This window comes from Coenobita brevimanus, chromosome 38 (genome assembly GCF_032717465.1).
Source record: "Coenobita brevimanus isolate Jiangsu-jjx chromosome 38, ASM3271746v2, whole genome shotgun sequence".
Lineage (NCBI taxonomy): Eukaryota > Metazoa > Arthropoda > Malacostraca > Decapoda > Coenobitidae > Coenobita > Coenobita brevimanus.
In genome coordinates, this window is record NC_136991.1 from 42,760,768 (window position 1) to 42,787,993 (window position 27,226).

A 27,226-nucleotide genomic window follows, 5' to 3' on the forward strand; every position below is an offset into this window, starting at 1 on the left:
TCAATGCAAGAGTTAACTGTTACTCCCAGCCCTTAATGTATGCAACAGGCCAACTGTAGAACTGTCTTCGTCTGCCAATATTTCCTACTGCCTATGACCTCCAGTCTTTCAAAAGCAGTGTATCTAGGCATCTCGAAATGAACGGATCTTGAATTTGGCTCTCTGTCATCTACTATGCATTTCAGCGGCTGTGTTACCTCGATTTTCTGGGTTTTCTCGGAAACGAAGTGTTGGATCACTATTATACTTTGCCACAGTTTATTTCACACCTAGCGCTAATTTCTGACTGCATAGTGCATTACCAGAAGTGTATGAGTGAGCTACATACTCTTGACAGTTGAGAGAAATTCCCGATATCCAGAGACAGTATTCGGACACAGCCATCACTACGTCACTCCTTAGACCCCACCCACCTCTCTCCCCCTACCTGTATGATCCCTCCTTCCTTCTATCACTCTGTATCCCCTCCCTCCCTCAACCTCCCCCCTTCTCTCTCTCTCTCTCTCTCTCTCTCTTGGATTCATAACTTACGGTGCATGCTGTATTCCTGAAGTATATAGAAATATGGTATACCAACATGCACGTGTCATTTTTGTAAAGTGAAATAATGTGGAAGTAAAGCCTTGTGTACGGTAATGTGGAGGGTAATAACGAGCGAGAATGATGGCAAACAGATGGTTTACTGGAGCTGAGCAGTTTGAGGTGTTGCGAAGTTACATGGTTTGTTAAACGGGTTTGTGGCTGCACTCTACAGTAATACCCCAGAAATACAGGACGTTGGCTCCAAGGATTAACAGTATGGCATATAAATTACGTCATTGTCCCCGTGGCTGCAGGAATGGCATTGTCATGCGGCTTTTATCCTTGTTTACCAAGGAACAGAGAGACAATCGGCTGAGGTTCAGTTTGCACAGGTGCGTGTCGTTTATAGCTATATTACTGCAACCCATTCATACCCATCACTAACCTGATGAGTGATGGGCTCCATATCAACGGATACGCATAAACTATCTATACATACCCGAACATGGGTAAAGAAATTGTCATATGATCCAATAAAACACCATATAAGGTATTCACTTGGTTATAATACAGCACATCATGCATTTTCACATATGGTGGGTGGTGTAAGAAATTTGAGGGTTAAGGACAGAAGCCACCTTCATGTGTGTGTGTGTGTGTGTATGTGTGTGTGTGTGTGTGTGTGTGTGTGTGTGTGTGTGTGTGTGTGTGTGTGTGTGTGTGTGTGTGTGTGTGTGTGTGTGTGTGTGTGTGTGTGTTTTATTTATACATTTTCTTTGCCAAGGTTTCGTTGTTAAAGCGGTAATGGATCAAGGTGAATTTTGTCTCCAGCCCTGATAATACTTCACCAAAGGTAAAAGACATATCACTAATGTTGTAATATTGACCTATCACCAAGCAGGCCGTAAGACAGGGTTGCCTATGCTGTCGGCATGAGCGTCCGCGCGGTGAGGACGGTGGAAAGGCGGCATCGCACCACCAACTGCGAGGCAGGGACGGCCCAGGCACTACCACCACCACCACCTGCAACACCTCCCACAACACCGGCCGGATTCGACAGTTTCACCGTAGCGGCCATGCGTCGCAAAGTCCATTCAAAGTTCGCCGCCAAAGAAGTTATGACTATTGCTTCCCTGACGGAGGAGCTGATGATCGACGGCATCATTCCGATGGAACCTCGGATACGTCGGTGTGGCGACTCCTCCACGATATGGGATTTCGCTATAGGACATCAAAGCGGACTATGTATGTGAGGAAGGAGTCCCTGGACGTTGTATGCCGGCGGATTAATGCTCTCAGGGCACTCAAGCAACACCGGGAGAGAGGGATGCAGGTGGTGTACCTTGACGAGACATGGTTCACCACCAGGATGCACCACAGCATGAAGGGGGTGGACACAACGCAACCTGCCACAAGCACCACGTACAGCCGTCACGTGCCCCCCGGAGAAGGGGACCGCTTTGTGGTAGTTGCAGCCGGCACCGCTGATGGTTTGGTGGAGGATTCGTTCCTGTGCTACCACACCAAGACAACCAGCGGTGACTACCGCGGCGAGGTTAACGGGGAGCTCTTCCTTCGTTGGCTGACATCACAGCTCCTGCCCTCGCTGGCTGAACCATCTGTGCTTGTATTAGACAATGCGCCATATCACAGCCAGCAGATGGAGGAGAGTCGTCGCCCAACCACTGCCACCAGGAAAGCTGACCTCATTACATGGTTGGAGAAACACAGGCTGCCCTTCCCGCCACACGCGACACGGCCTGAGCTCCTGCTCATATGCAAACGGAACCGTCCACAGCCACAATACATCGTCGACAACACCATTCGAATGTGGGGTCATGAGGTCGTCCGCTTGCCACCAGCCCATCCAGAACTGAATGCCATTGAACAAGTATGGGGGCACATGAAAAGACACGTGCGCTCGTCCTTACAACACTTCACTCGGGCAGACTTGCAGGCCAGGCTGGAGGAGGCAAAAATGGGTAACGGCAGAGGTGTGGGCAGGTGCGGTTCGCCGATCACAAGGCTATGAGGAGGAGTACTGGGCCACAGACAACATACACCACAGCATAGATCCCGTCATCATAAACCTCGACAGCGATGATGAGGAAGACTTGTTCTTGGAAAGTGACGTGGAGTAAAAGAAAGATTATGCTGTGCACTCATGTTGTCATCACTTGTCACCTCATCATATATCCGCTTCCGCTCACAGTGTATTTTGAACTATGAAATAGTCTTCCATATAACCTTTAGTTCTCTTTCTTAAAAAGTTATCCAATGGATTAATTTCCGTTTTCATTTCTGTCCTAAAAAGGATTTATAGATATATATTATACACAATAATACTAATAAAGATAATACTAATACTAATAATAATATTAATAACAGTAATAATAATAGTAATAATAATATTATTAATATTACTCATAATAAAAATATTAACAATACTAACGGTAATACTATTACTATTACTACTACTACTATTACTACTACCACTACTACTACTACTACTACTACTACTATTACTACTACCACTACTACTACTACTACTACTATTACTACTACCACTACTACTACTACTACTACTACTACTACTAATAATAATAATAATAATAATACAGTGTAATAATAAAATATCTCGAATTCATCATGTTACTGCTCTGGCGCCCATCCCCAATCGTACTTTAGGGTAGAGGCTACAAGGCAAAATGGAAATTAATCCATGAGCTACAAAGAGTATATAGCCCAGATGAAGGCAAAGAAAGACAATTTACGCACACCTCATTGTTTTATGGCTAATGCATGCACCAGTTGGAGAGCCATATACATCTCGTGGGTTAGTGCAAGGTTGAAAATAATTTAATTGAATTCCATGAGAGAGAGAGAGAAGGGGGGAGGTTGAGGGAGGGAGGGGGTACAGAGTGATAGAAGGAAGGAGGGATCATACAGGTAGGGGGAGAGAGGTGGGTGGGGTCTAAGGAGTGACGTAGTGATGGCTGTGTCCGAATACTGTCTCTGGATATCGGGAATTTCTCTCAACTGTCAAGAGTATGTAGCTTACTCATACACTTCTGGTAATGCACTATGCAGTCAGAAATTAGCGCTAGGTGTGAAATAAACTGTGGCAAAGTATAATAGTGATCCAACACTTCGTTACCGAAAAAACCCAGAAAATCGAGGTAACACAGCCGCTGAAATGCATAGTAGTTTTTATTTCTTCTTGGAGGGAACAATCATGCGGGATCTAGCCCTTGGTTCCTTGTTCTTTGCATTAAAAAAAAAAAAAAAAATATCCGCGCGCGCAAGACGCCTTTCCCCCAGTACACAAACGTATACAAACGCCTGCGGCAAACATCCTTCTCATATAGCACCACACACCACAGCCACACATCCCTCACACACACACACACACACACACACACACACACACACACACACACACACACACACACAAAACCAGCAGTCATCCTCCTCATACATCACTATCAACGCACACCACTGCAACACATTTTCCCCACCCATACCACTCACCCTACACACCACTGGAATACATCCTCCCCATACTGAATCACCATATTACACTCCACTATCACACATCTTCCCCACTCACACCACTCACCGTACACTCCACAAGCATACAATCTCCATACATTACCCTCTCACCCACCACTGCCACACATCCTCCTCTTTGACACACCTCTCACCCAACAGCCACACAGCCAACCACACTGACTAAAGCACACAAACATTAACATCATAAGGCAAAGAGATCAGCCTTTACATTATCCAGCACTTTTTGATAATAATCCCTTAAATCTGATAACGTACTTACTATATTTTCTTATTACTGCCTCGCGATTTTATTCAGCGTCGGAAACTTTTCGAAATAGAAGGGACTGATGTAGCCATTAATAACCTCTTTATAACGTGTAAGCTTAAACTGACGAAAAAAAAAAAAAAAAAAAAGCCGGGCAACTGCAAGAATAAAACACGAAAAACGCAATCGTATTAAAGGGACTAACAACCAAACACAAGTAAGCGGTGGAACCAGTGGATAGTTAAACAATCGTTTGTCAGTACGGCAGTGAGGAGTACAGGTGCACATTATATCAATATATCTTTAGTCGAACAACTGACACTCTTAAAACAACATTCTGAAAATTATGTTGGGCTCCGAGGATCACATCACTGAGTTTCGAAAGTCAAAGCTCAAGGTCTCGGTAACTATCGTAAAGAAGTGGTTCGATAATAATGTAGGCACTTGTATTGTATGGATATATCAACTGGTATCCATCCATCCATCCATCATCCAATCCTACATTGCCCCGTGAGGAGCGTAGGGGCCCGGGGCTAGGCAAGTTGGTCCTGACATTTAAGATGAGAGTGACCAGCTTCACTCATCCCTGAGTGGCAACATGTGAGCAATAACCCCAACCATCCCTTGGATATAAACCTTCATCGGCTCAATCCGATTAGAGTGCTGCAATTACCCACTAAACCACCAGGCGCCAATATTTGGTTATATGGTTATCATCCAGCGTAGTCAATGGTTTCCTGGCGTACAGCAAACCATTCAGCTTGTCACTCAGTGTAGAGTCACCCATAGGCAGAAGGAACTGGGAAGAATGATGCATATCAATACTACAACACTGAACCATACACAATACCGATGATCACGCTGCTCTGCTGTGACGAGTCTCGTGCAACAATATTTTACAATGTCCCGTGGTAATTAATTATTTACATATATTCAAAGCATGCGGAAATATTACACATGAAATTTAATGTATAACCTGCTGACCTTCATTTTTTATACATCTGTTAATTTAATTATGGGCCTCACCAACAACAAAACTGAGGGATATGTTTTGTCAGTGCTACCAGTTGGTTAGCATGGCCACTGGATTCATATCGTTCAGCAGACATTTTACCAGATAAGCCAGGGTAAATGTCGGAATTATACTGTCATCATTTTTATCCTCCTCCTTTTTATTGCCATACACTTTTATTCATCTTAAAACAGACCACTCACAGCTGTTACAGAAGTATCTTTACACCAACCGAGGTGAATTTTACATGATAAGCTTTTAAATATTGGGAGTTTTGTTTTTGTTTAAATAACTGGTAATCCCTTCAGTACAATGAGGTTTTTATTCTTGTTACTATAACACTCTTAATCAGCTTCGCAGACACTTTACACTGTTGTATATTGTACTAGATAAGCTTAGGAAATGTTAAGTTTATATTTTTATTATATCACTGTTCCCTGTCACTGAGATTACTTTTCCCCCCTACCGCACTGCATTATTCATTTTAAGAAGGACCTCTTGCAAATGTACGTTTTACCTGATAAGCTTGAAAAAACTCGGAGTTTTGCTTTAGTTTTTATCATTTTTGTCCAATTCAGTGGGATTATGCTTTTTTTAAGAACTTCACATTCTGTGGAGTTCTTATTGATATTGTAATTATTATCATTATTATTATTATTATTTTTTTGGGGGGGCAAGTCTAGAAGGCTGGCAATCCAAGACCGTTTGAGATAGAGACGAAAATTTTTTGGTGTGATTTGGTTGCAGGTTTCTTTTGACAATTTTTTCCTAGCATTTCACTCTGTTATTTTTTCAATTTTTGTACTCCTGCGCCGCAAAAACTACTTAATCGATTGCTCTGCAAATGCTCCAGTACGTAGCTGTCAACATATACTGGTGCACCTGGGTATTCATACTTAGATCCAACAAATACTTTTTGAGATATTGAGGAAAATCAAAATGGCCGCCTCATGCCAGGAGGTGCTAAAACGGAAAGTATTTGGCAGATTTTGACCAAACTCGTTGGAAATGTAGTGGGTCATGAGTGAACATGATCTGCACAGTATGAATGACCTTGACCTTGATCTCAACGTCACAGGTCAAAATCCTCAAAACTTTTGAGTCATACCAAAAGTCCCTTAATATTAGGTCTACAATGATAACAAAAATATTTTCATAATCCTACAGTGTCTACTTTGTACCATTTCATTACAACAGTTATGACAAACCAATATTTTTGACGGTTTTTGCACTTGCCATCAAAATGCTGTGTATAATTCAAAGTCTGTACAAGTGTGGATATTTATTTGTCATTCTAATCTGGAATGTGGCATCATCATCTGGAATGTGAAGTTTTTTTAATACTGCTTCAGCAATTTCAAAATTCTAGTTTATTCTTGTTAGCGCTACAGTATTTTATACAACTCAGAACAAAACCTCTCGCATTTACGAAAACACCATTGCACATCTCAAAGTGAGAGGGTTTCAAACGATGTCCTTTAGTCCCTTCTGCACCTGGAAGCCTTAAGAGATTTTATTCTAGCTGTCAAACGATTTTATTAGGCTTAGAAAATAACTTGAGAAATACCACTGCTGGGCATCTAGAACGGACTTTTGATTGTGGGTTTTTCTCTTGTTCATCTTTCATTTTAAGGGACAACATTTATGGACCCATGTCTTTGGTTGCTTCAGGTATGTGAGAAAAAACTGTGTATATGATGGTGTATTATGTATGTATATACGTGTGATGGTGGATAAACACATAGTGTCTCTTAACCTCTTGCCCACGATCAGTTTCACTGAGCAAAATGAAATCATTTGGTAGTTGTCGAAATAAATACATTTCAATTTCGATCAACAAGTTTATCATCACTGCACAATTCTAGGGAGAGTAAAAACAAAAAAGCTTATGTCCTCCTCTGTTGAAAATTATAACAAATATGAAATTAAAATTTTGGGCTTCTTTTCATAAACTTGTTATGCAAGCTGTTTTTCTATGAAACAGCACCTCAACCTGTTGTTTTTAATGCATCAAAGACTCAGTTCTTACACCTATCAACCCGTCAAAATCTTCCACAGGTATACCCACTAATGTTTAATAATATTCAGCTTAATCCTGCATCATCCTTGAACATGCTTGGGGTTTCATTTACTCGGGACTCATCTTGGAAAGATCATATTACATCTCTTGTAAAATCCGCTTCCAAGAGATTGGGTGTGCTAAGCCGACTCCGTTCTTTCTTTACCCCTGCACAATTGTTGACTCTATACAGGGTTTTATCCGCCCCTGTGTGGAGTACAACTCTCATGTGTGGGGAGGCTCCCCACACACAGCTCTTCTCAATAGGGTGGAGTCAAAGGCTTTTCGTCTTATTAACTCTCCTCCTCTTATTGACTCCCTTCAACTTCTGTCCCTTTGCCGCACTGTTGCATCTTTATCTCTTTTCTATCGCTACTTTAATGGTCACTGCTCCTCTGAACTGTCTGCATGCATTCCTCCACCTCTACGACAGGCGCGTAGCACCCGTCTAGCGGAAAACTCTCACCCCTTTTCTGTCCAACTCTCTAATGCAAGAGTTAACCGTTACTCCCAGTCCTTCATTTATGCAACAGGTCAACTCTGGAACTGTCTCCCTCTGTCTGTATTTCCTGCTGCCTATGATCTCCAGTCTTTCAAACGCAGTGTGTCCAGGCATCTCGAAATGAATGGATCTTGAATTTGGCTCTCTCTTGTATTTTGTTTTTCTCTTGGAGGGAACTCTTACTGCGGGCTCATGGCCTTTAGTTCCTTCTTCCTCGCATTTAAAAAAAAAAAAAAAAAAAAAGGAATATTTTGCCAGTCCTTCATGTTTCGTCACACTTTAGTTGGAACTACACACAACGTGTCGATCCTGTGCGTCGGGGTAAAAACTGCAATAATAACACTCCGTTGCATCAAGCCACTGGCCATTCCGGTTGGCCATGCCAGACATGATGCACAAGGTAAAGGGGAACGTTATCCACACAACATGACTCAGTGAAACGTTGTTATTACACCCGCGCACGGTATCGCAGGGGTGTACTGTGTGTGTGTGTGTGTGTGTGTGTGTGTGTGTGTGTGTGTGTGTGTGTGTGTGTGTGTGTGTGTGTGTGTGTGTGTGTGTGTGTGTGTGTGTGTGTGTGTGTGTGTGTGTGTGTGTGTGTGTGCCAGTGTGGGTGCGTGCGTGCTTGTGAAGTTAGCTCACGAGTGATATTTCCCAAGTAGCTGAACTCGTTCCCCGTAAAACAGTTTGTCATGTCCGGGTAACGTGCAAATTTACACTAAATGAGTTGCTGCGGGGAAAAGTCAGAATTCGAGGCGAAGCTTCAGCACGGGAGGGTAACACCTTGAACCACATGAGTAACGGATGGAGGTTTCAAGATTGTTTACTTTGAATCCGAAGAATGCGACAGGTACTGTTATGATGAAAAGTTTACCGACACGTTCCCGATATTCTGACAACAGTAGGCCTACCTGTATCAAGCACACAATCTGAGTACGAGAAGAGGTATGAAAACATGGAAAGTATGGGATCACCCAAATATCTCGCTAGTTCATCAGTTCTAACTGTCTCCTTTTTTCTCCTTGTCTCTTCCTCCTTTCTCTCCTGGTCTCTTCCTTCCCCATCCCCTCCCTGCCTCTTCCACTTCCTCCTCCTCCTCTGTCCGCTGGCAGTTTTATTTTTGCTTACACCTCCCCTCCTCCTGGTCCTCCTCAGTTTCTCTCTCCCCCTTTATGCTAGCTCGATGCTGCTCTTACTGATAATCGCGTTTTCTTTCTTTCTTTCTTGTAATCTTTCATGCTTAACTGTGGCAGGCACTTCTACCTTTCTGAATTATCCGATTCCGACCAAACTAGAAAAAAATGACTAGCCAATGACCTACTTGTGTCCACAGGGTTTTGACTGTTAGGCAACTACTCGTTTCCTGGTAACGGCCGAAAAAACAATTATTTAGGATTTCTCACGTTTTGAGCTGTAGAAGCATTACTAATGGGCGCGGAAAGCTCTGACTACTTTAGGTGTAATCTTGTGGTCATTCCCTATCGAAAGTGTGCCATCCATTTTTCCCCTCTCTCCTCTAAATTAGCTGTCGAATGGCAACCCTGCAAAGATTGGCCTCAGCGTCCCCACCAACCAGTACCGGTTTTCTATGCTCCCCTAGTTTCCCAGCGGTTCAATGGAACGGAATGAAAGTTTGCATGCTTATAGACGTTGATTAGAACTATAACTTTCTATCGTACACCTATGTGCTACACTGGCCAGGTCAGGGGTCAATGGTTATCAAATGTGAAAACGGCGAAAAAAACTAAAATCACGACTACGCTCGCGTGAAATGCTATGACTCCGAAAATTATTAAGCCAGGGCCATGATTCTTGGGTGGAATATTGCACTGGAGTACCGCCACATAGAAATAACTTTTAGTGTCGAAACTCACTTCCGGTCGCTGACAAGGCTTGGTCCGCATAAAGCTGGCCACGTCGCCTACCGGCTGGCACTAGAATTTTTTGGTAACTCTTCCGCGTCAGTACCGGACTAAGGAAAACCGAATATTCCAATTTTAATCTGTCACCGACTCTCTCTCTCTCTCTCTCTCTCTCACACACACACACACACACACACACAACTCTCGCCAACTTTTAATTTCCCGCTTAATGTAACGAACGGTGATACTATATGATAACTGAACGTGGCATAAATTCGAAATATCTACCAAATTCATCTATACGTATGTCAAGAGCGCCAGAAAAAAAAAAAAAAGAAAGAAAGAAAAAGACTAAATACAATGAATAGCGATTTTCGGAAATCTGCCATAAGTTGTTACATTCTGACACGGCATTTAAAAAATTTAAACAGGTCTACTTCTGTGCACTTTAGGGTAATATTTACAGTTACGGGACGAGAGAGAGAGAGAGAGAGAGAGAGAGAGAGAGAGAGCAAACGAATGACAAAGAAATAATGGAAAATTATTAAGAGAAAGAAGAACACTGAAAAAAAAAGGAGGAAAAGAATATTACGACTAGTGATAACGACGCAAATGAAAAAAATTGAAGTAAAGAAAAAAGTAACGACGCAAAATAAAAAAAATAAAATGGATAAAGCTAAACTATGTAAATTACGAAACGAATGAATGTTTGCTTTGAGGAAAAACTAAGGAAAATAAACCATGGTAAACAACTACTGAAAATTAAGGAAGACAATGGTCAAAGAAAGAATGAAATACGGGAATCAAATTACACAGATAGCTAATGTGTGTATGACAATGCTGACACTAAACAACAGATTATATAAATGAACAGATAATGAGTGTATGACAATGCTAAAACTAAATAACAAATGTAAATGAAAACACAGATAATGAGTGTATGACAATGCAAAAACTAAATAACAGAATATATAAATGAAAACACAGATAATGAGTGTATGACATTGCTAAAACTAAATAACAGAATATATAAATGAAAACACAGATAATGAGTGTATGACAATGCTGACATTAAATGACAGAAGATACGAAAATACAGATAATGAGTGCATGACAATGCTAAAACTAAATACCGGTAACAGATATAAATGAAAACACAGATAATGAGTGTATGACAATGCTGACACTAAATAACAGAAGACATAAATGAAAAAATACGTAATGTGTGTATGACAATGTTGACACTAAATAACAGATGTAAATGAAGACACAGATAATGAGTATATGACAATGCTGACACTAAATGGCAAAGAAATAAATAAAAACGAAAGAAATTAATCCAGCACTGGCTGTGACAGTCTGTACAAGTGCTCGTGGGCCCTTCGGGTCCCTCGCACTTGCTCCTGCGGAGGACTCGCGTTAAGTGCTGTTCTAGTGTAACGTTGTCACTCGGATTTTTTGCAGCTAACCAATTGATCGTGTTATTTGCAACTTCGGGAAGAGAACCCAAATTGTCCGAACGCAAGTCCGACGTACACACACAGCCACTCGGCTACTTCTACAGTTTATTTTAGTTCTACCTCTGGGCAAAAAATTCTACGGAGATCCTATGCCGGGCTCCGGGAGCAGCGTTTTTTGGGCAAAATGTGATCGCTCATTAAATATAGTAAAAGTTTTTCAATCGTGATGGGACCAATTTTTTTTTTTCACATCAGCGAATTTTTTGCGATTTTTGTGCCAATTTTGGTGCGATTTGAATGTGTAGTTTCGGCTGCCCAAAACACACACACACACACGCACGCCTACTGCTTTATTATATTAAATTATAGGAGACAGCAAGTGCAGAACAGAGGCCTCCCTCCCCCTTCTCTCTCTCCCTCTCTTTCACACACTGTTCTTACCGCATGACAATTTCCCTCTGTCTGTCGTTGTCAATTTTCAAACAGTACTTGCCCCCATAGTATTCCCGTCCCACCCACACCCCCTCCCTTACCTCTCGAAATAACAGTTTCAATAATTATCAACTGTTATTAGCACAGTAATAACTGCGTGTAACAAGGATAATTATCACAAAAGCGATGGCTGCATGTTGTTATAATTGCACAGGGTAATACAGCCTCTGATAACACTAACATTAACGCAGGTATTTGTATCCTGCCACCGATTAATCTTCCTATAAATCTATATTTGGTATTCCAGCTTAATTTTGGCGGTGTATCACATGATTTGCATCTGTTAATCGCTATGTGTGTGTGTGTGTGTGTGTGTGTGTGTGTGTGTGTGTGTGTGCGCGCTAGTCATGAGGAGGGGGGATTTAGAGGATATGTGGGGGGTAGGTCTTATGCCAAGGGAGTTATTGTATACCACCAAGACAGCAAGTACTCAGTCTCATAGGGGAACTAGAGCTGACCCATATAAATTTACATGGGTGTCCAAATGTACCAACACATAACATTAACATAATGACACTAATTTTTCCCCAGTGCCAATATATACAATGGACATTTCAATTTGCTCTCGACCACATTCACGACAAGATCGTCAGAATTTTGTCTTTTCAGAACGTGCATTATAGAGTTGTAAAAACTGTACTGAAACCCATCTCCGGCGGGCAACACGAGCACTAAGAATATTAAACTTGGGATGGTGAGAACGAGGGCTTGAATGTCACTGCAATGACAGCCATGGAGATACAATGTTAAGAATGACCATCTGGCTTTTAATTTCTTCTTTTCAACAGTTTCTGTTTAGTATCAGGCCCAGAAATGAAAGGACTGTAAGACGGGCAAACTCTGGGAAAGGAAGGCCATTCTATGTTTGGTCAAATGTTGTTAACACTCAAGCTCCTATGACTCACTCATCTGGTGTAAGCTGGAATAGAATACAAGGGTGATCCGGGCCATGACAGGGTTCATGGTTACAGTATTAATACTCTCAGGCTCCAATGACACACTCTAGGATGAACAAAATCGTCTTCTGTCAGCGGATGGCAATACTACAGTTGTCCCGAACATGAGAGGTTTATCGTTACTTATACGAATATTACGCGATGCATTTTATATGCTCGTTATAGGTAGGCTTATGATGTAAAAAGGGTAAATTTGTATAATCTTTAAAATGAATAAATAAATCACATCTTAGCACTTTCTGTTCACAAGATTTGACAACAACTTACCGATGGCCCAGTTACTCCAACACTGACCTAGTTTCTCCACCTTACCGCCTTCAGCCCGATGACGTGTTATATACCTATTTTATTTTTGGTATTTCACGATGGGTGAAACAACGATGACACGGTGGTAACATGTTTGACTCGCGACCTTGGAAAAAGTACCCCTGGTGGACATTTATGGTGAATGCTGGCCAGTATGGTATTTTAAATGTTTGCATATTTGTGCACATTGTCAGTCCTTTCAAAGGCATAAACAGGCTCTGACACATATACAGAAGGCCAGAACAACTGATCCACTATTATATATTTCTTTCTCCCTATACACATATTAAAACACATTATCCAGTTACCAAAGTTAGAAATGCAGTAGGCTGGGTACCATATTAAAACAATAACTATCCAGTGTTTTAAAGTATACAGAGCAACCGTAGCCACGGAAAAAAGGAGTGTGTGTGTGTGTGTGTGTGTGTGTGTGTGTGTGTGGTCAGTTACGCCATTTAATACAATGACATCTGTGCCTTGCCACGTCTAGATTATTATTATAATTTAGGAGAGACCAACTGGAAAAATATTAAAAAACTTTAGAAGCAACATCGAGCGCTGCAATCCATATATCAGATTCAGAAGGAAATCGTTTTCCGATACGCGTCTCGTCCACTGAGTCGGCTCTAAGACAAAAACTTCTTTATGGCTCACCGCTTTAGTCTGCCTATCCTTATTCCTGTTTGTTGTTGCGTTTCTCATTGTTTTTAATGTTATATTGTGCTTGTTGCATGCTTGGTTAATATGAGTCTGCGGGAGGGGGGTAATTCTTATTGTGTTTTGTTACTCTTTTTTCTTCCTCTCCCTTTTTAGTGCTCGTTTTACTGAATGTTTGTATATTTGTTGCTCTGGTCGTTCCTCTATCGTTGTACTACACCCTTAAAAAAAAAAAAAAACACCCACACCACACACCGCCCTCATCCCAAACAATACTACTACTGTACACCATTCTAAAAAACATCCACACCACACATCGTCCTCACCCCATACGACACATTTCTACACTCACCATAAATCCTTCCCACACACTCAACAAGCCACCCATTTCCATATCCTCCTTTTATCCTATGCACCACACGCCCTCCACCTACAGCATCTCTCCCCAGACTACACTGTATTCTCACCATCCCTAGATATATCCTTCCCACACACTCAACCACCCACCTCACACATCCTCCTTTCATCCTTCACACCACGCCCTCCACCTACACCACCCTACCAGTCACACGACACACGGGCCAAGGCACACAAAACAGCATTATCACAAAGCTCTGAGACTCGCCGTTACAAGTATTGTTAATGGGGCTTGGTCAACTTTAGCTTTCACCCTTTCCATCGACCCTCTGTTCCGTAATTCCACTTCATATTTTCGTCTCTATCACAGTCCTTGCTTCTCCTACCTCTTTTCCGGATACTTTCGTCTTTTTTCTTACCTCCCTGTCTTCTATCATCTTCCTACCTTACATCTTTGTTACCTTCCTGTACTCCCTCTTCTGGTGCTGGAGCCCGGGGCCAGGCAAATTGGTCCCGTCACCCAAGATGAGAGTGACCAGCCCCACCCATCCCTAAGTGGCACTACGCGAGCAACAAACCCCAACCATCCCTTGGATATAAACCTGCACCGGCTCATTCCGATTGGAGCGCCATCATTATCACCTGGCGCTATAGTCTGGTTATATGGTTACCACCCAGCGTAGTAAATGGTTTCCTTGTGTACAGGAAACCATTTGCCTTGTCACTCAGCATAGAGTCACGTCACCCATAGACAGAAGGAAGAGGAAAGAATGAAGGAAAGATAGAAGAGGAAGGAAGGAGGAAGAAGGAAGAGAGGAGAGGGCAGTTACCCAAGAGCAGCACTACATGGAGTGACTGGACGGTAAGCAACCCCACATACATACCATCTCTCTCTCTCTTTTATATATATATATATATATATATATATATATATATATATATATATATGGAGAGAGAGAGAGAGAGAGAGAGAGAGAGAGAGAGAGAGATTTTAAATGAGGGAGACATATTCCAGGGTCACATCCTTGCAAGGGGTATAATTGACAGCGGGCAAGGCTTATATGAGGTGCGGTGACACATTAGAAGATTCGAAGGGGTATATCAAGACTAACCAAGGGATAGGTAGGTTATATTTTCCTGTACACATTACATATCTGGAGCTGAAGCAGCTTCGAATGGCAGAAGGGGATATTTTCGTGAGGAGGGAGTGGAAAGGTCACATTCGAAGGGGCTATCCAGAACTAAGGGTCATTCCGCGTCTGTGGACATATCCAGAGAAAGGAACACATCCAGTCAGAATGTGCAAGCAATGCCAGGCAGCACATGAGGAATGAAATGGACATACCCAAAACTGGGGTTATATCCTGGGAAGAAGTAATTTGCTGGGGCATGTTGAGAGCAGGAGGGTATACCAGACAGGAGGCATACCCTTGCAAACTTGGGGCAACTTCTGAGGGCGATAGGGGAACGAATGACATGTATTGCCAGAACCGGGAATATATCTAAAGGTGGAACGCAAATCCAAGATGGATGGTATAACGAATTAAGGAGCACATTCAGAGAGCATCCGGTATATCTAGATTTTTTTTTTTTTTGGGGGGGCGCATATCCAGAGGGATGTATATTTAGATTAGGGGCAAATCCTATGGAGGGAACATCTAGAGATGGGGTAGGGAAGAAGAATGGGATTCTGACCTCACATTCCGTCTCCTGGCCACAAGGCATCACCGAATGCAATATTATTACCGATTATTTATTTTATTCCTCTTCCAACTACCACTTTATTGAGGGAACCTTTCATGTGGGTTTGATCTAGCTTGTTTGATCATATTCCCATGGGCTTAGAAGGCTTCCTAGCACCTCTTCTTTACGGATTGTTTTTGCGTATGGCAGGTATGTATAACCTGTATGTCATTTATTCAAACTACATTGTACAGTTATCCATTCACTATGGGGTATCTTCTAAGATAAATATAATCGACTGGGATATCAGGAAAAAAAAAAAAACATAACCTTACTGATAAGATCGAAATATTACTAACACTAGCCATCAAACAGAGAGAGAGAGAGAGAGAGAGAGAGAGAGAGAGAGAGATTAATATATATAGACTAAGTTAACAGAGAACATGTGACGAGAACTGATTAAAGTGCATTATAGAAACAGAACGTGTAAAATTTCCCATCACGCTGCCCTGGTCGTCCAGCATTACAGGGAATCTCACAGTCACGTAAACCACTGGACAGATTTAGCAATAAGGATCACTGGTTACTCACAATTTGTTGAAATATTTGTTGCCAAGCTTCGGTACGCTAAACTCACCTGAAAGTAAAGGCAAACAAAACATGAGTTAGGATCTGCTTCCTAATCGCACAATTTTACTCATAAAAATAACATTATGCCAAACAATTTAGAGCAAAAGTCGTCCGAGTAACTTATTGCTAAGGAAATAACCTGCAAAGTATCCACAACGCACATAAGACCGGTAAAGAATAACATCATATCCCGACCTGAGACATGAGCTGCAGTACGAAACGGTCATATACGGTGATCAAATAACAGAAAGGTATAACAACTTACAAAAAGAAGCTAACTAAACAATAATAGAATAACTAACAAATACCCTAACATATAGGAACAAAACAATGGACAGCTCAGATAACCGCACCCAACCCAACCGTATGCACCACCCCAACCAACTCAAATGTCATTAGTCTTTGTATTTAAGACCCACAAGTAAACAAAGAAAACCCTACAACATAGCGCCCTGGCCACGAGGATGTCTTACTTATTTTATCCATGCTGCTTCCAGACCATCTTATTGTTGGAGACTTTTAACTGGAGGAATTACAAATCGCCTTCACTAACTCCTTCACTACAAGACGTCCTTCTATATTCAGTAAAACCGTCCGAAAGCAGAAAGATTAGATAAAAATATGACCTTGCACTGAAGAGGTTAATAAAGAAAAAAAAAAAAAAAAAGGCTATACCACACGGTTCATAGCATCGAGAACCAAGATTAAAAAAAAAAAGTCCAGGTGACCAAAAAAATTTGTATATTTCAAGAAAAAAGTTGTAAAAAATGAAAACGTGCAATGGATTACAAAACAACAACAACAACAAAAAGCCATACGGATAACAAGTCCACAAGACACAAGTAAACATCGGCCCAAGAACAAAACACAAAAACCTAACAACTAACAAAACAAACATAATACCATGAGAAAACCGGTCATGTAAACTCAGAAAACCTGTTAGGGCGATAACCCCATGGCGTGGAGGAGCAGTGAGGTGCCCCGGATAATTCTGAAGGGGATGTCAGGCGCATTTTCAATTTTTGGGACGCGCTAAATGGTCGGGATTAATTTGGGTCCTCCCAAAATTTGATGCTAAAAATTCTCTGACAGGCCCGTGAGGAGGATGAAGGAAGGACGGGAAGGAGGACTGAAGGAAAGGGAGAGAGGAGAAGGAAAAATGAGTAAAAAGAATGGAGGATGAAGGAGAGGAGGAGGGTAGGGGGAAATGATGGAAAAGGAGGAGAGGAAAGACGGAGGGATGAATGAAAGGAGCGATGGAAGGAAGGAGGAGGGGAGGGGGAAAGGATGGGGGTTACGGAAGGGTAGGAGCAAAGAAGAAGGAGGGGAAGAGGTGATGAGGTGAAGTCAAGAAGGAAAAGAGGGGTGAGAGGAAGAAGGGAAGTGAAGAGGGGAGAAGGTGATGACTGTATGAGGGTGAAGGGGGAGGACAAGAGGTAAAAGGGGGGAGGGGAGGGGAGAGAAGAAAATGGAGGGAATGAGCTGAGGTGCAGTTGGGATGGGGTGCTAAAGAGGAGAGATGAATGTATGGATGAAGGAAAGGGAGGTGGAGGAAATAAGGTAAAAAGGGAAGAATGGTGGAGAGGCAAAGTTACTGATGTTGCAGCTGCTGTTACTGGAGGGAGACAGTGGTGGCATGGGGACCTGAATGGGTTGCCGGTGGTCTGTTAGAAAAAGAAAAGAAGAAGAAGAAAAGAAGATGAAGAATAAAAGAAGAAAATGAAGAAGAAGAAGACGAAGAGGAAGAAAATGAAGGGGAAGAAGAAAATGAAGAGGAAGAAGAAGAAGAAGAAGAAGAAAAGGAGGAGGAGGAGGAGGAGGAGGAGGAGGAGAGAGAGAGAGAGAGAGAGAGAGAGAGAGAGAGAAATATGAGGGGAGGATGAAAAAAAAAATAATGGAAGTAGAAAAGAAATACAAGAAAACAAAAGAGAAGCGTATGGGAGGTAGGACTGTTGTATACGTGACCGGCCTGGAAGTTACACCCAAAACATACCATATAATCTTGTCCCAACCCTGATTGTTTTCCTCGTCATTTGAGCCGGAGTGTGGCTCGGCCTGTCCCCGTCTCCTTCATGCCTACAGTATAACCTCTTCCTGAGCTGAATAAAATCGTGTGGAAGATGCCATAACAATGTAACTCGAGGAAACTTACGAGAGATTGCTTTCAGATTTGACCTCAATTTACCAAACTCGTTTGGAGGGAGCAAGAAATGATGTTAACTTCTTCAGTCGTTCCTAAGCTGAATAATATCATCTGGAGGATGGAAAAGTACTACTTAACTTACGGAAAATATTACCAGAACTTGCTTTCAGATTTAAAAACGCCTTCAATCTCAAATATCTTTCAGAGCTGAATACGATTTTATGAAGGAAGCAAGAAGATAAACTAACTAATGGATATAAAATAACCTGAGAGAATGAAAACGATAAATGAATTTATGGATACAAAATGGCGAGGTGGAAACAAGAACATAAATTAACCCAGGCGGGAAAAGCCGTCTGTAAGAAGCAAAAACTAACGCGTGGAAACTGTCAGCAGAGTTCGATTTGATGACACCTTCATTATGAGCCTCCTCGAAAGTAAACAAAATCGTTAGGGGGAGAAATACTGAATGAAATCGTCTGGGTGAAGTATGAATACAACTAAACTTCCACTGTATGATTCTTCCTCTAAGAGGAATGAAACTGCCTTAAGGAAGCAAGACTAATGCCATTCCTTAACTACCAGCGGTCTTCCTTATACTGAGTAAAATAATCTGGTGGTGGTGAGAATAAACTATAAAAGCTGTCACTGTATTGAAACAGTTACTGTATAGCGGCGGCGGTTTATAACCTCTTTTATGGCAGATCTCATCTAAGCTAAGATCCTCTTTATATAATTAAAAAATAACAGTAATGTTTAATCTGATGACGGCGATAACGTCATGTGGGAAGAGCAACTGAAAGCTAATGACGACCGCGGCGGCGGCGGCGGCGGGGGTGATGGTGGTGGTGCTGACGATGACGACGATGATGGTGGTGGTGGTGGTGATGCTGACGATGACGACGACGATGGTGGTGGTGGTGGTGGTGGTGCTGACGACGACAACGACGACGACGACGATGGTGGTGGTGGTGCTGACGACGACAACGACGACGACGACGATGGTGGTGGTGGTGGTGGTGGTTGTGGTGGCACGACAACGACGACGACGATCGTGGAGGTGGTGGTGGTGCTGACGACGACGACGACGACGACGATGATGGTGGTGGTGGTGTTGACGACGACGACGGTGGTGGTGGTGGTGGAACTGACGACGACAACGATGATGATGGTGGTGGTGGTGGTGGAGGAATTGACGACAACGACGACGACGATGATGGTGGTGGTGGTGGTGGTGGTGGTGGTGGTGGTGGTGATGATGGTCATACATCCACACATGAAATTAATTCCGACTGCATTGATAAGGAGGCAAACTGGCGTTGTGTTACTGGTCTGCAAAATATTTCTTGCATTTGATACTTATTTCAACAGAAAAAATACAAAATTAATTGATAAAAGCCAAGTATGTCGTTAAGTATACTTATTACTGAACAAAATACAATTTCACTGCTCATGAATGTCGATGTCAGCAGTGGACACATCAAGAGCTGGTGCTCCATGGTATACTGAGTGGTGGCTCCACCTTGTGCAAGTCTTTAATTTCTTTGGGGACAATGAAAACGCAGGAGAAAGAAACCACAGTTGCAGTTAAAATATCACCGGTGTCAGGTCTGATAATATACTCCCTCCTCAATCATAGCCGGGTAGATTAATGCCGCTTCAACAATCTGCTCTACACTGGTTGTGTAAGTGATTAATGGTTAAAGAAAAGCCTAGGACATTAGGCGTGTTCAGAGTTTGTTTCAAAGTAAATAATGCACAGAACACAGGCACTGGAAACACAGGATGGTACATACATTGCACCCCTTCGACATTCCTCTGTATGTAGAGGGGACGGCTTAGAATGCTGATGTGAGGGGCGCAGACAATTCGGCTGCTTCATGAAATTACTGATCATCTACCTCCCCTACAGGCAAGAAGGAATGTTGCCTCCCTTGCATTATTTTACAGATTTTTTTATGGCAAACACTCAGATGAAGTTACGTCCATTCTGCCACCTCTTCATGCCTTCCCTCCTGCTACACGGGGATCTGGTAGCGCTCATGACTGGAATGTCACACTGCCATACTGCAGAAATTCTACCTATCAGAATTCTTTTATTCCTTGAACTGCATCTCTCTAGAACTCGCTTCCCCGTAGTTGTTTCCCCCCAAACTTACACCTACAGCTGTTCTAGTCCAACTGGTACAGATATTTTATGAATGAAGGATGCCAGTAATCTGGTGTACGGATTTTTTTTTTTTATTCATTTGTTTTTCCTTCCTGTGTTCAGTTATTAAAAAAAAAAAAAAGCATGCAATTAGTGGCTCACACACACACACACACACACACACACACACACACACACACACACACACACACACACACACACACACAATACTAGAAAGCTATCTATCTATCTATCTACTGCTAGATGCCTTAATCCCGTACAGGGTGGTCACAAACAAATCGCCTCCACGTCGCTCTGTCCCCCGCCATTTCACTGCCCTGCTCCCACCTCACACCCCCCTCTCTCATATACCTCTCCAACCCATCCCTCCATCTGATCCTTGGCCTCCCCCTCCCCCTCCCCCCTCCACCTCACTCACATACACTCCTCGTCAGTCTCTCACTCTACATCCTCTCCACATGGCCAAGTCACCTCAATGTGTTTCTCTTAACGCTTCCTATCACATCCACGTCCACACACAACGCTCCTTCACATCGTCATTTGTCAATGTGTCTCTCCATGTGACTCCACATGCTCCTCTCTAATAACTCATTTCCACAGCTCTCACTCTTGACTTGTGTCCCTCCAACAACGTCTAAGCTTCACTTCCATACGTTACAGTTGGTATCACATTACTGTCATGTAGTAACTTTTTCAATTCCATGCTCACTTCCCTGCTTTTTATCATTGCTTTCAAGGACCCAGCAACCTTTCTTCCTTGCTGTACCCTTTCAAGCACTTCACCCTCCAAACTTCCATCCTTACTCATCACACTACCCAAGTACTTAAACGTACTCATATTTTCCATTTCCTCTTTATCCAGCCTCATTGTATTTTCACTGACTTCACTTCTCTCGAAAACCATAACTTTACTCTTCCTTACATTCACCTTTAGATTCCGTTTCTTACTCTCTCAAACTCATCCACCTAGCCTTGCAGCTCCCCTCTGTTTTCACATAACAACACAGTAGCATCTGCAAACAACAGTACAGGGAGTTTCCCAACACTGCCCTCTCTCTTTAGAGCCACTCCAACATCCACTGCCCTACCTTGTATCTTTTATAATCCCATCCATGTACAGACTGAACAACCATGGAGACATGACACATCCCTGTTTCAACCCAACCTTCAAATAGAAAAATTCACTCAGTTCACTATCCACATGCACTGCAGCCTTGGCACCCTCATACATACTTTTCACAGCATTCAACAACTTCCCATCTACTCCATATATTCTTAATGCCTTCCATAATCCTTGTCTATCCACCCTGTCATATGCTTTCTCCACATCCATGAAGGCTGTATACAATTTCTTTCCCTTCTCTAGAAACTTTTCCACTAAAGATCTAAGAATGAATATCTGATCTACACAACCTTTTTCCTTCCTAAAACCTCCCTGTTCTTCTCCAACTAACTCCTCTGTTATATCCCTAACTCTGTCAATAAGTATCCTGCCAAATACTTTTCCTATTAAACTAAGAAGACAAATGCTCCTACGATTACCACACACTTCTTTTTCCCCTTTCCCTTTGTACAAGGGAATAATTATACCTGACTTCCAATCCTCCGGGACTCTACCTTCCTCCCAGGCCAACCTGCACATCTCCCACATCCATTCTACTACTATCTCTCCCCCATGCTTCAGCATTTCATCACACACTCCATCATTTTCTGGGGCTTTCCCCATTTTGACTTTCTTCATTGCTTCCACAACTTCCATCCTACTGATTTCTTCCTGTCTTCTTACCTTCCTCCTTCTCCCAGCTATTCCCCAGCCACTTGTACTTGCATTACTTTCATTCTTTATGTTCAACAATTCCTTTACGTGTTCTCTCCATCTGCTCACTTATTCTCCCTTCTCCACTGGTAATCTACCATTTTTATCTTTCACTCCTCTACTAACTTCACTGCCACCCTGTCTAACTCTTTTTACCTCTTTCCAGAACATTTTCTTACAGTCCCTCCACTTTGCACTTAAATTCCTTCCAAATTCTTCATCCACTTTCCTCTTACTAATCTTTTCATCTCTCTCTTCCTTTCAACATATAACACTCTCTTCTGTCTCTCAACTTCTTCCACGCCAAGGATGACAGGTATCTGTGAGTGAGTCTGAAGGCGGGAGGAGGCGTGGCAGGCCAAGAAGATGGTGTATCGATATGGTAAATTAGTATGTGGATAAGCGAGCTATGGAGCTGAGGTAAGTGAACTGACGGGAGTGAGTGAGTTGTTGGACTGACCTTATCTGGTAGGTAATGTGCATCACTCGTTAAAAAAAAAAAAAAAAAAAAAAAAAAATAGATCATCATGCCTGTGCGGTTACGTCAGGATTCCAGGAGCTTGGATGGCAAATGAACTGGCGTGTGACCCATTTCATTAATGATGCTGTCTTATTCCTTTTTCTTGATCTGCTGACCCTTCCTCTACCCACTCTCAGAGGCAAAGAGAAGTTGGAATGATGATGACGAAGCGACACTGACGTGATGGCGGCCGGTAAGAAAAAAAAAAAAGTCAAGAACACACGTGACAGGTTAATACATGAAAAGTTGACTGTGATTAGTCACCAGTCATGTCTGCACTGTTCTGTGCTCTGTCACTGGCCTGTGGCCACAGAGTCAAGCTCCATCACTTAATGTAGTGAGTACTTTTTTGCTTATTTTAAAATATACTGAAATGAAGTATTTGCAAACCATACCAGAGGAAATGTACAAACAGTAAAGCAAATATGTACTTTTTAAAAAGTCGGTACCCACAAAGTTACTTGACTACAGTATTTAAGGAAATTTACTTCAATACATTACATCTCTGGTCACAGGCAATATTTGCACAATGACAGGCAACATTTTTCCGTCACAGACAATATTTTTAAGTTATTCTCTTACATCACAGCCAATACTGTTTCATGATTTACGTCATAAGTAATACTTTTTGCCACAGACAGTATTTTTTCATCACAGACAATATTTGACATCACAAGCAATATTTTCAGGCCACAAGGCAATATTTTCACATCACAATACAATATTTAGGAGTCACAGGGAATATTTTTACGTCACAAGTGAACATTGAGACGTAACAGGCAATATCTTTGTCACAGAAATATTTAGACGTCACACACAATATCTCAGCTTCACAAATGAATTTTTAGACATGGGAAATATTTTTGGCACGGGGAAATATTTAGACGTCACAGAGATATTTACGCCACAATGCAGTATTTAGACGTCACAGGCAATATCTTTACGTCATAAGACAATATTTGGACGTCACAGGGAATAAACGGTAATACAGGTACTCGTATTTAGACGTCACAGGCTTTATGTCATAAGGCAATATTTGACATCCTAGGCTATGCCTTCACGCCACACGCAATGTGTTTATGTCACAATGCAATATTGAGGCGTCACAGGCAATATGTTTACGTCGCAGAGCAATATTTAGACGTTACAGGCAATATTTAGACATCACAAGGCAACAGCTTGACGTCACAGAGAATATTTTTACGGTGCAAAGGCGGTGATCTATTCTTGCCGCAGCCACTCGCACGTCATGGACACGAACAAAGGGATAAAGGAACGAATGTATCAAGACGAAAATAATTGGAATTCTTGCTAGAGCGGCTAACGAGCTCTCTGGAAACATTCCAACTTCCGAGAATGGAGGCAGACTCAAAATATCCCATCACGTAACTGAAACCAATTATCCGTTAAAAATCATATATAAATAAAATGTCCATTGTTCAGACATGAGCTCTTGAAATATTAACACAAACGCCACTCATCAGCGACCAAATTTGCTTCCCCTAATTCCTTCATCGCGAGTCACCAATACAGAACACAGCTGCTCCCCAAAAATTATATACAAATATATTTGTCCATTATTTTACCAGGAGTTCCTCAAAGAATAACTTACAGGTCTCTAAATCGCGACCAAATTAGTTCTTGAACACTTTCATCATGCTGTCATTATCATTCTTATTTTTTGCCATACTCGATGAACTATTATTTGCTACTGGAGGTTTTACTGACACTCTGAAATGAATTTGCTGATATGTGAGGGTTGTTGGATGGAGTTGTGTGACGAGGGATCAAACTTTGCAGTTCTGGGGGGACAGTCACACAAACTTCCACACACGCCAAAAATCCCCCAGAATTTGTGAGGCGTTATGATCTACTTTCTCAACATGTTCAAATCCTCTTTTTTCTGTCACGGCACAGCTAGGTATTTTCTTGGCAAGATTAGGCGATTTTGTTCTGGAAAGGGAAATCCTAACAGCGAAAAGATATATTGTTATTCAATTTCTGCAATACGTAAGGACTTGTATTGTCATCACCACCATCCTCACCCCCACCATCATCAGTCTCATTATCAGCCTCAGCAGGTCCACCACACGATAAAGATATGTTCTGTTGTCTTCGTTTTGTCCAGCCGATTGCAGTCCACCAGATTTATGGATACTGGCCCATCATTTGGTTCTCTATCCGCATCGTTCTCTCACTCCATCTCTGGGCCACCACAATCCCTCATTTACTCATCAAGGATCTTCTAGAGCTGTACAGTCGAAATCGAAAGTCGTGTCGTCTCCAACACTGCATTTTGCATGGTATACGAAAATCAGTGTGGTGAACCCGCAGTAGCTGCCACTGATGACACAGATTTGTGGTCAAATAAAGGACCTAAATGAGTTGCTGTGGATTCAACGACTTATTTTCAAAGCCCGCGGAGAGAAGACCTGAAGAGATAACGAAACTTTTGATGCCGACTGTACATCCAGCCCTATCCACTCATGCGGTAACAACTCCATCCTTCACTTTTCCACCCGCTTCTTACAGCGTCCATCACAACAGTCACTAACAATCACGGGACGATGCTTTAATGCAGCTATATTTTTATCTGTCTCTCATTTCTCCTTGGGACAAAGGAAACCATGTTATTTTCAATGCCTCCCAAACCCAATTCTTCCATCTCTCAACTCGGCACAGTCTTCCACGTGACTATCTCTTGACTTGCAGCAACTCCTTACTCATTCCTTTATAGGAGGAGGCGAGAAGGAGGGAAGATAAGACAGAGAGAGGGAAAGGGAAACTTGGACAGAAAGGAAAGAGAGAAAACGAAGAACAGGGGAGAGGATAAAACAGAAAGAGATAGGATGGAAAGGAATGGGTGGACAGAAAGAAAAGAAAAACTTAAAACAAAGGAAGGAACAGGGGGAGTGACGGAAAAGAAAGTGAATGAGATGACGGGGAAGCAAGGATGACTAATGCAGTGAACTATAATGTGGATGTGAACGAAGGACAACACACGTTTTAGCACCTTCCCTTGGCCACACCTGTGTACAGCTACCTAACCTCCCTCCCTCTCTCTCTCTCTCTCTCTCTCTCTCTCTCTCACACACACACACACACACACACACACACACACACACACACACACACACACACACACTGCTAAAAACAATCACGCCACCCCACACTCTCCACCTACACAACCTAGCTACAGGTGCTGTCATATTGTGAAATTTTGACCCGTGTGTGACTGACAACAGGGTGGCGGCTGCTTCATAGTGTCCTCTGCAAAATCCTGGAGCTGAGGCCATGACTCCACTTTGGGTTTACGAACAGGACCCATACCCCAGACAGCCAGGGACAGGTGACAGCGGGATAGGACATGTGTAGGGCAGAGGGCAAGGAGGGAAAATGCCAAGATGAGTGGGACATTGCATGGAAAGGAGGAAGGAAAGTCTAATTATGTCCGGAAGAGGGAAGCGTGCAAAGGGGGAAGGTAGTAGTCGTGGTGTTAATGGAAGAGAGGGATGGGAGAAGGGAGGGAAGGTGAAATTATGTAGGACAGATAGGATGAGAAGGTAAAATTTTCTGTGAAAGAGGTGGAGAAAAGGTAAGAACGTAGGAATACTGGTGGTTATGGAAAAGGATAAGAGGAAGGAAGAAGGAAACGGAAGTTGAAACATGTACTGAAAAGATGCAAGAATATGAAGTGCAAGAGAAAGAACGCAGCACAGTGTATGGGAGCGAAACGTTTGTGAAAAGAGGAGCAGAGCAAGGGGTAATGTGTATGGTAGAGGCGAGAGAAGGAAGAATGGTGTGAACGTATGCAGAAGGTGGAGAGGAGGAAATATGGATGGAAGAGGGGCAGGGCGGCTGCGTGGAAGAGGAAGGGTAGAAAAAGATATTAAGATCGAGGTGGATGTATGTGAATGGTAAATGGGAATGAAAGTAAGAATAGGTTCGGAATTGGAAGAGGATGATTAACTGCAGGTGACGGAAAACAATGGAGGTGAAAAGTATGAGGAAAAAAGAAGCATGTGTGGAAGACAGGGAGAAAACGGAGAAAGAGGTGGGGAGGAACGAAGGCAGAAAAGACGGAACGAAACTAAAGTAACTGGAAGAGAACTTGCAACATGGAGTGGAATTTCAATATACAAAAATATATTGTACGAGGGAAAGGAACGAAAGAAAGTGATTTTACGTGTAACAGTTTGGAAGACAGGATGCACGTGGAGGAACACAACGAGGGAAGGGCAGGAACGTACGTGTGTGTGTGT

The 27,226-nt window shown here is 42.4% G+C and overlaps 1 protein-coding gene across 1 annotated transcript; it reads left to right on the top strand.

The window, feature by feature from the left end:
* The first annotated feature begins 1,765 nt into the window (after positions 1 to 1,765).
* Positions 1,766 to 2,554, top strand: LOC145396570 (uncharacterized). The gene has a single exon (XM_080269945.1). The coding sequence runs from the start codon at positions 1,766 to 1,768 to the stop codon at positions 2,552 to 2,554; it is 789 nt and encodes a 262-aa protein (XP_080126071.1).
* The last annotated feature ends 24,672 nt before the right edge of the window (positions 2,555 to 27,226 follow it).

Bases quoted from the DNA above. Each gene is read 5' to 3' on its own strand.
- LOC145396570 (XM_080269945.1), top strand. From the start codon at position 1,766: ATGTATGTGAGGAAGGAGTCCCTGGACGTTGTATGCCGGCGGATTAAT.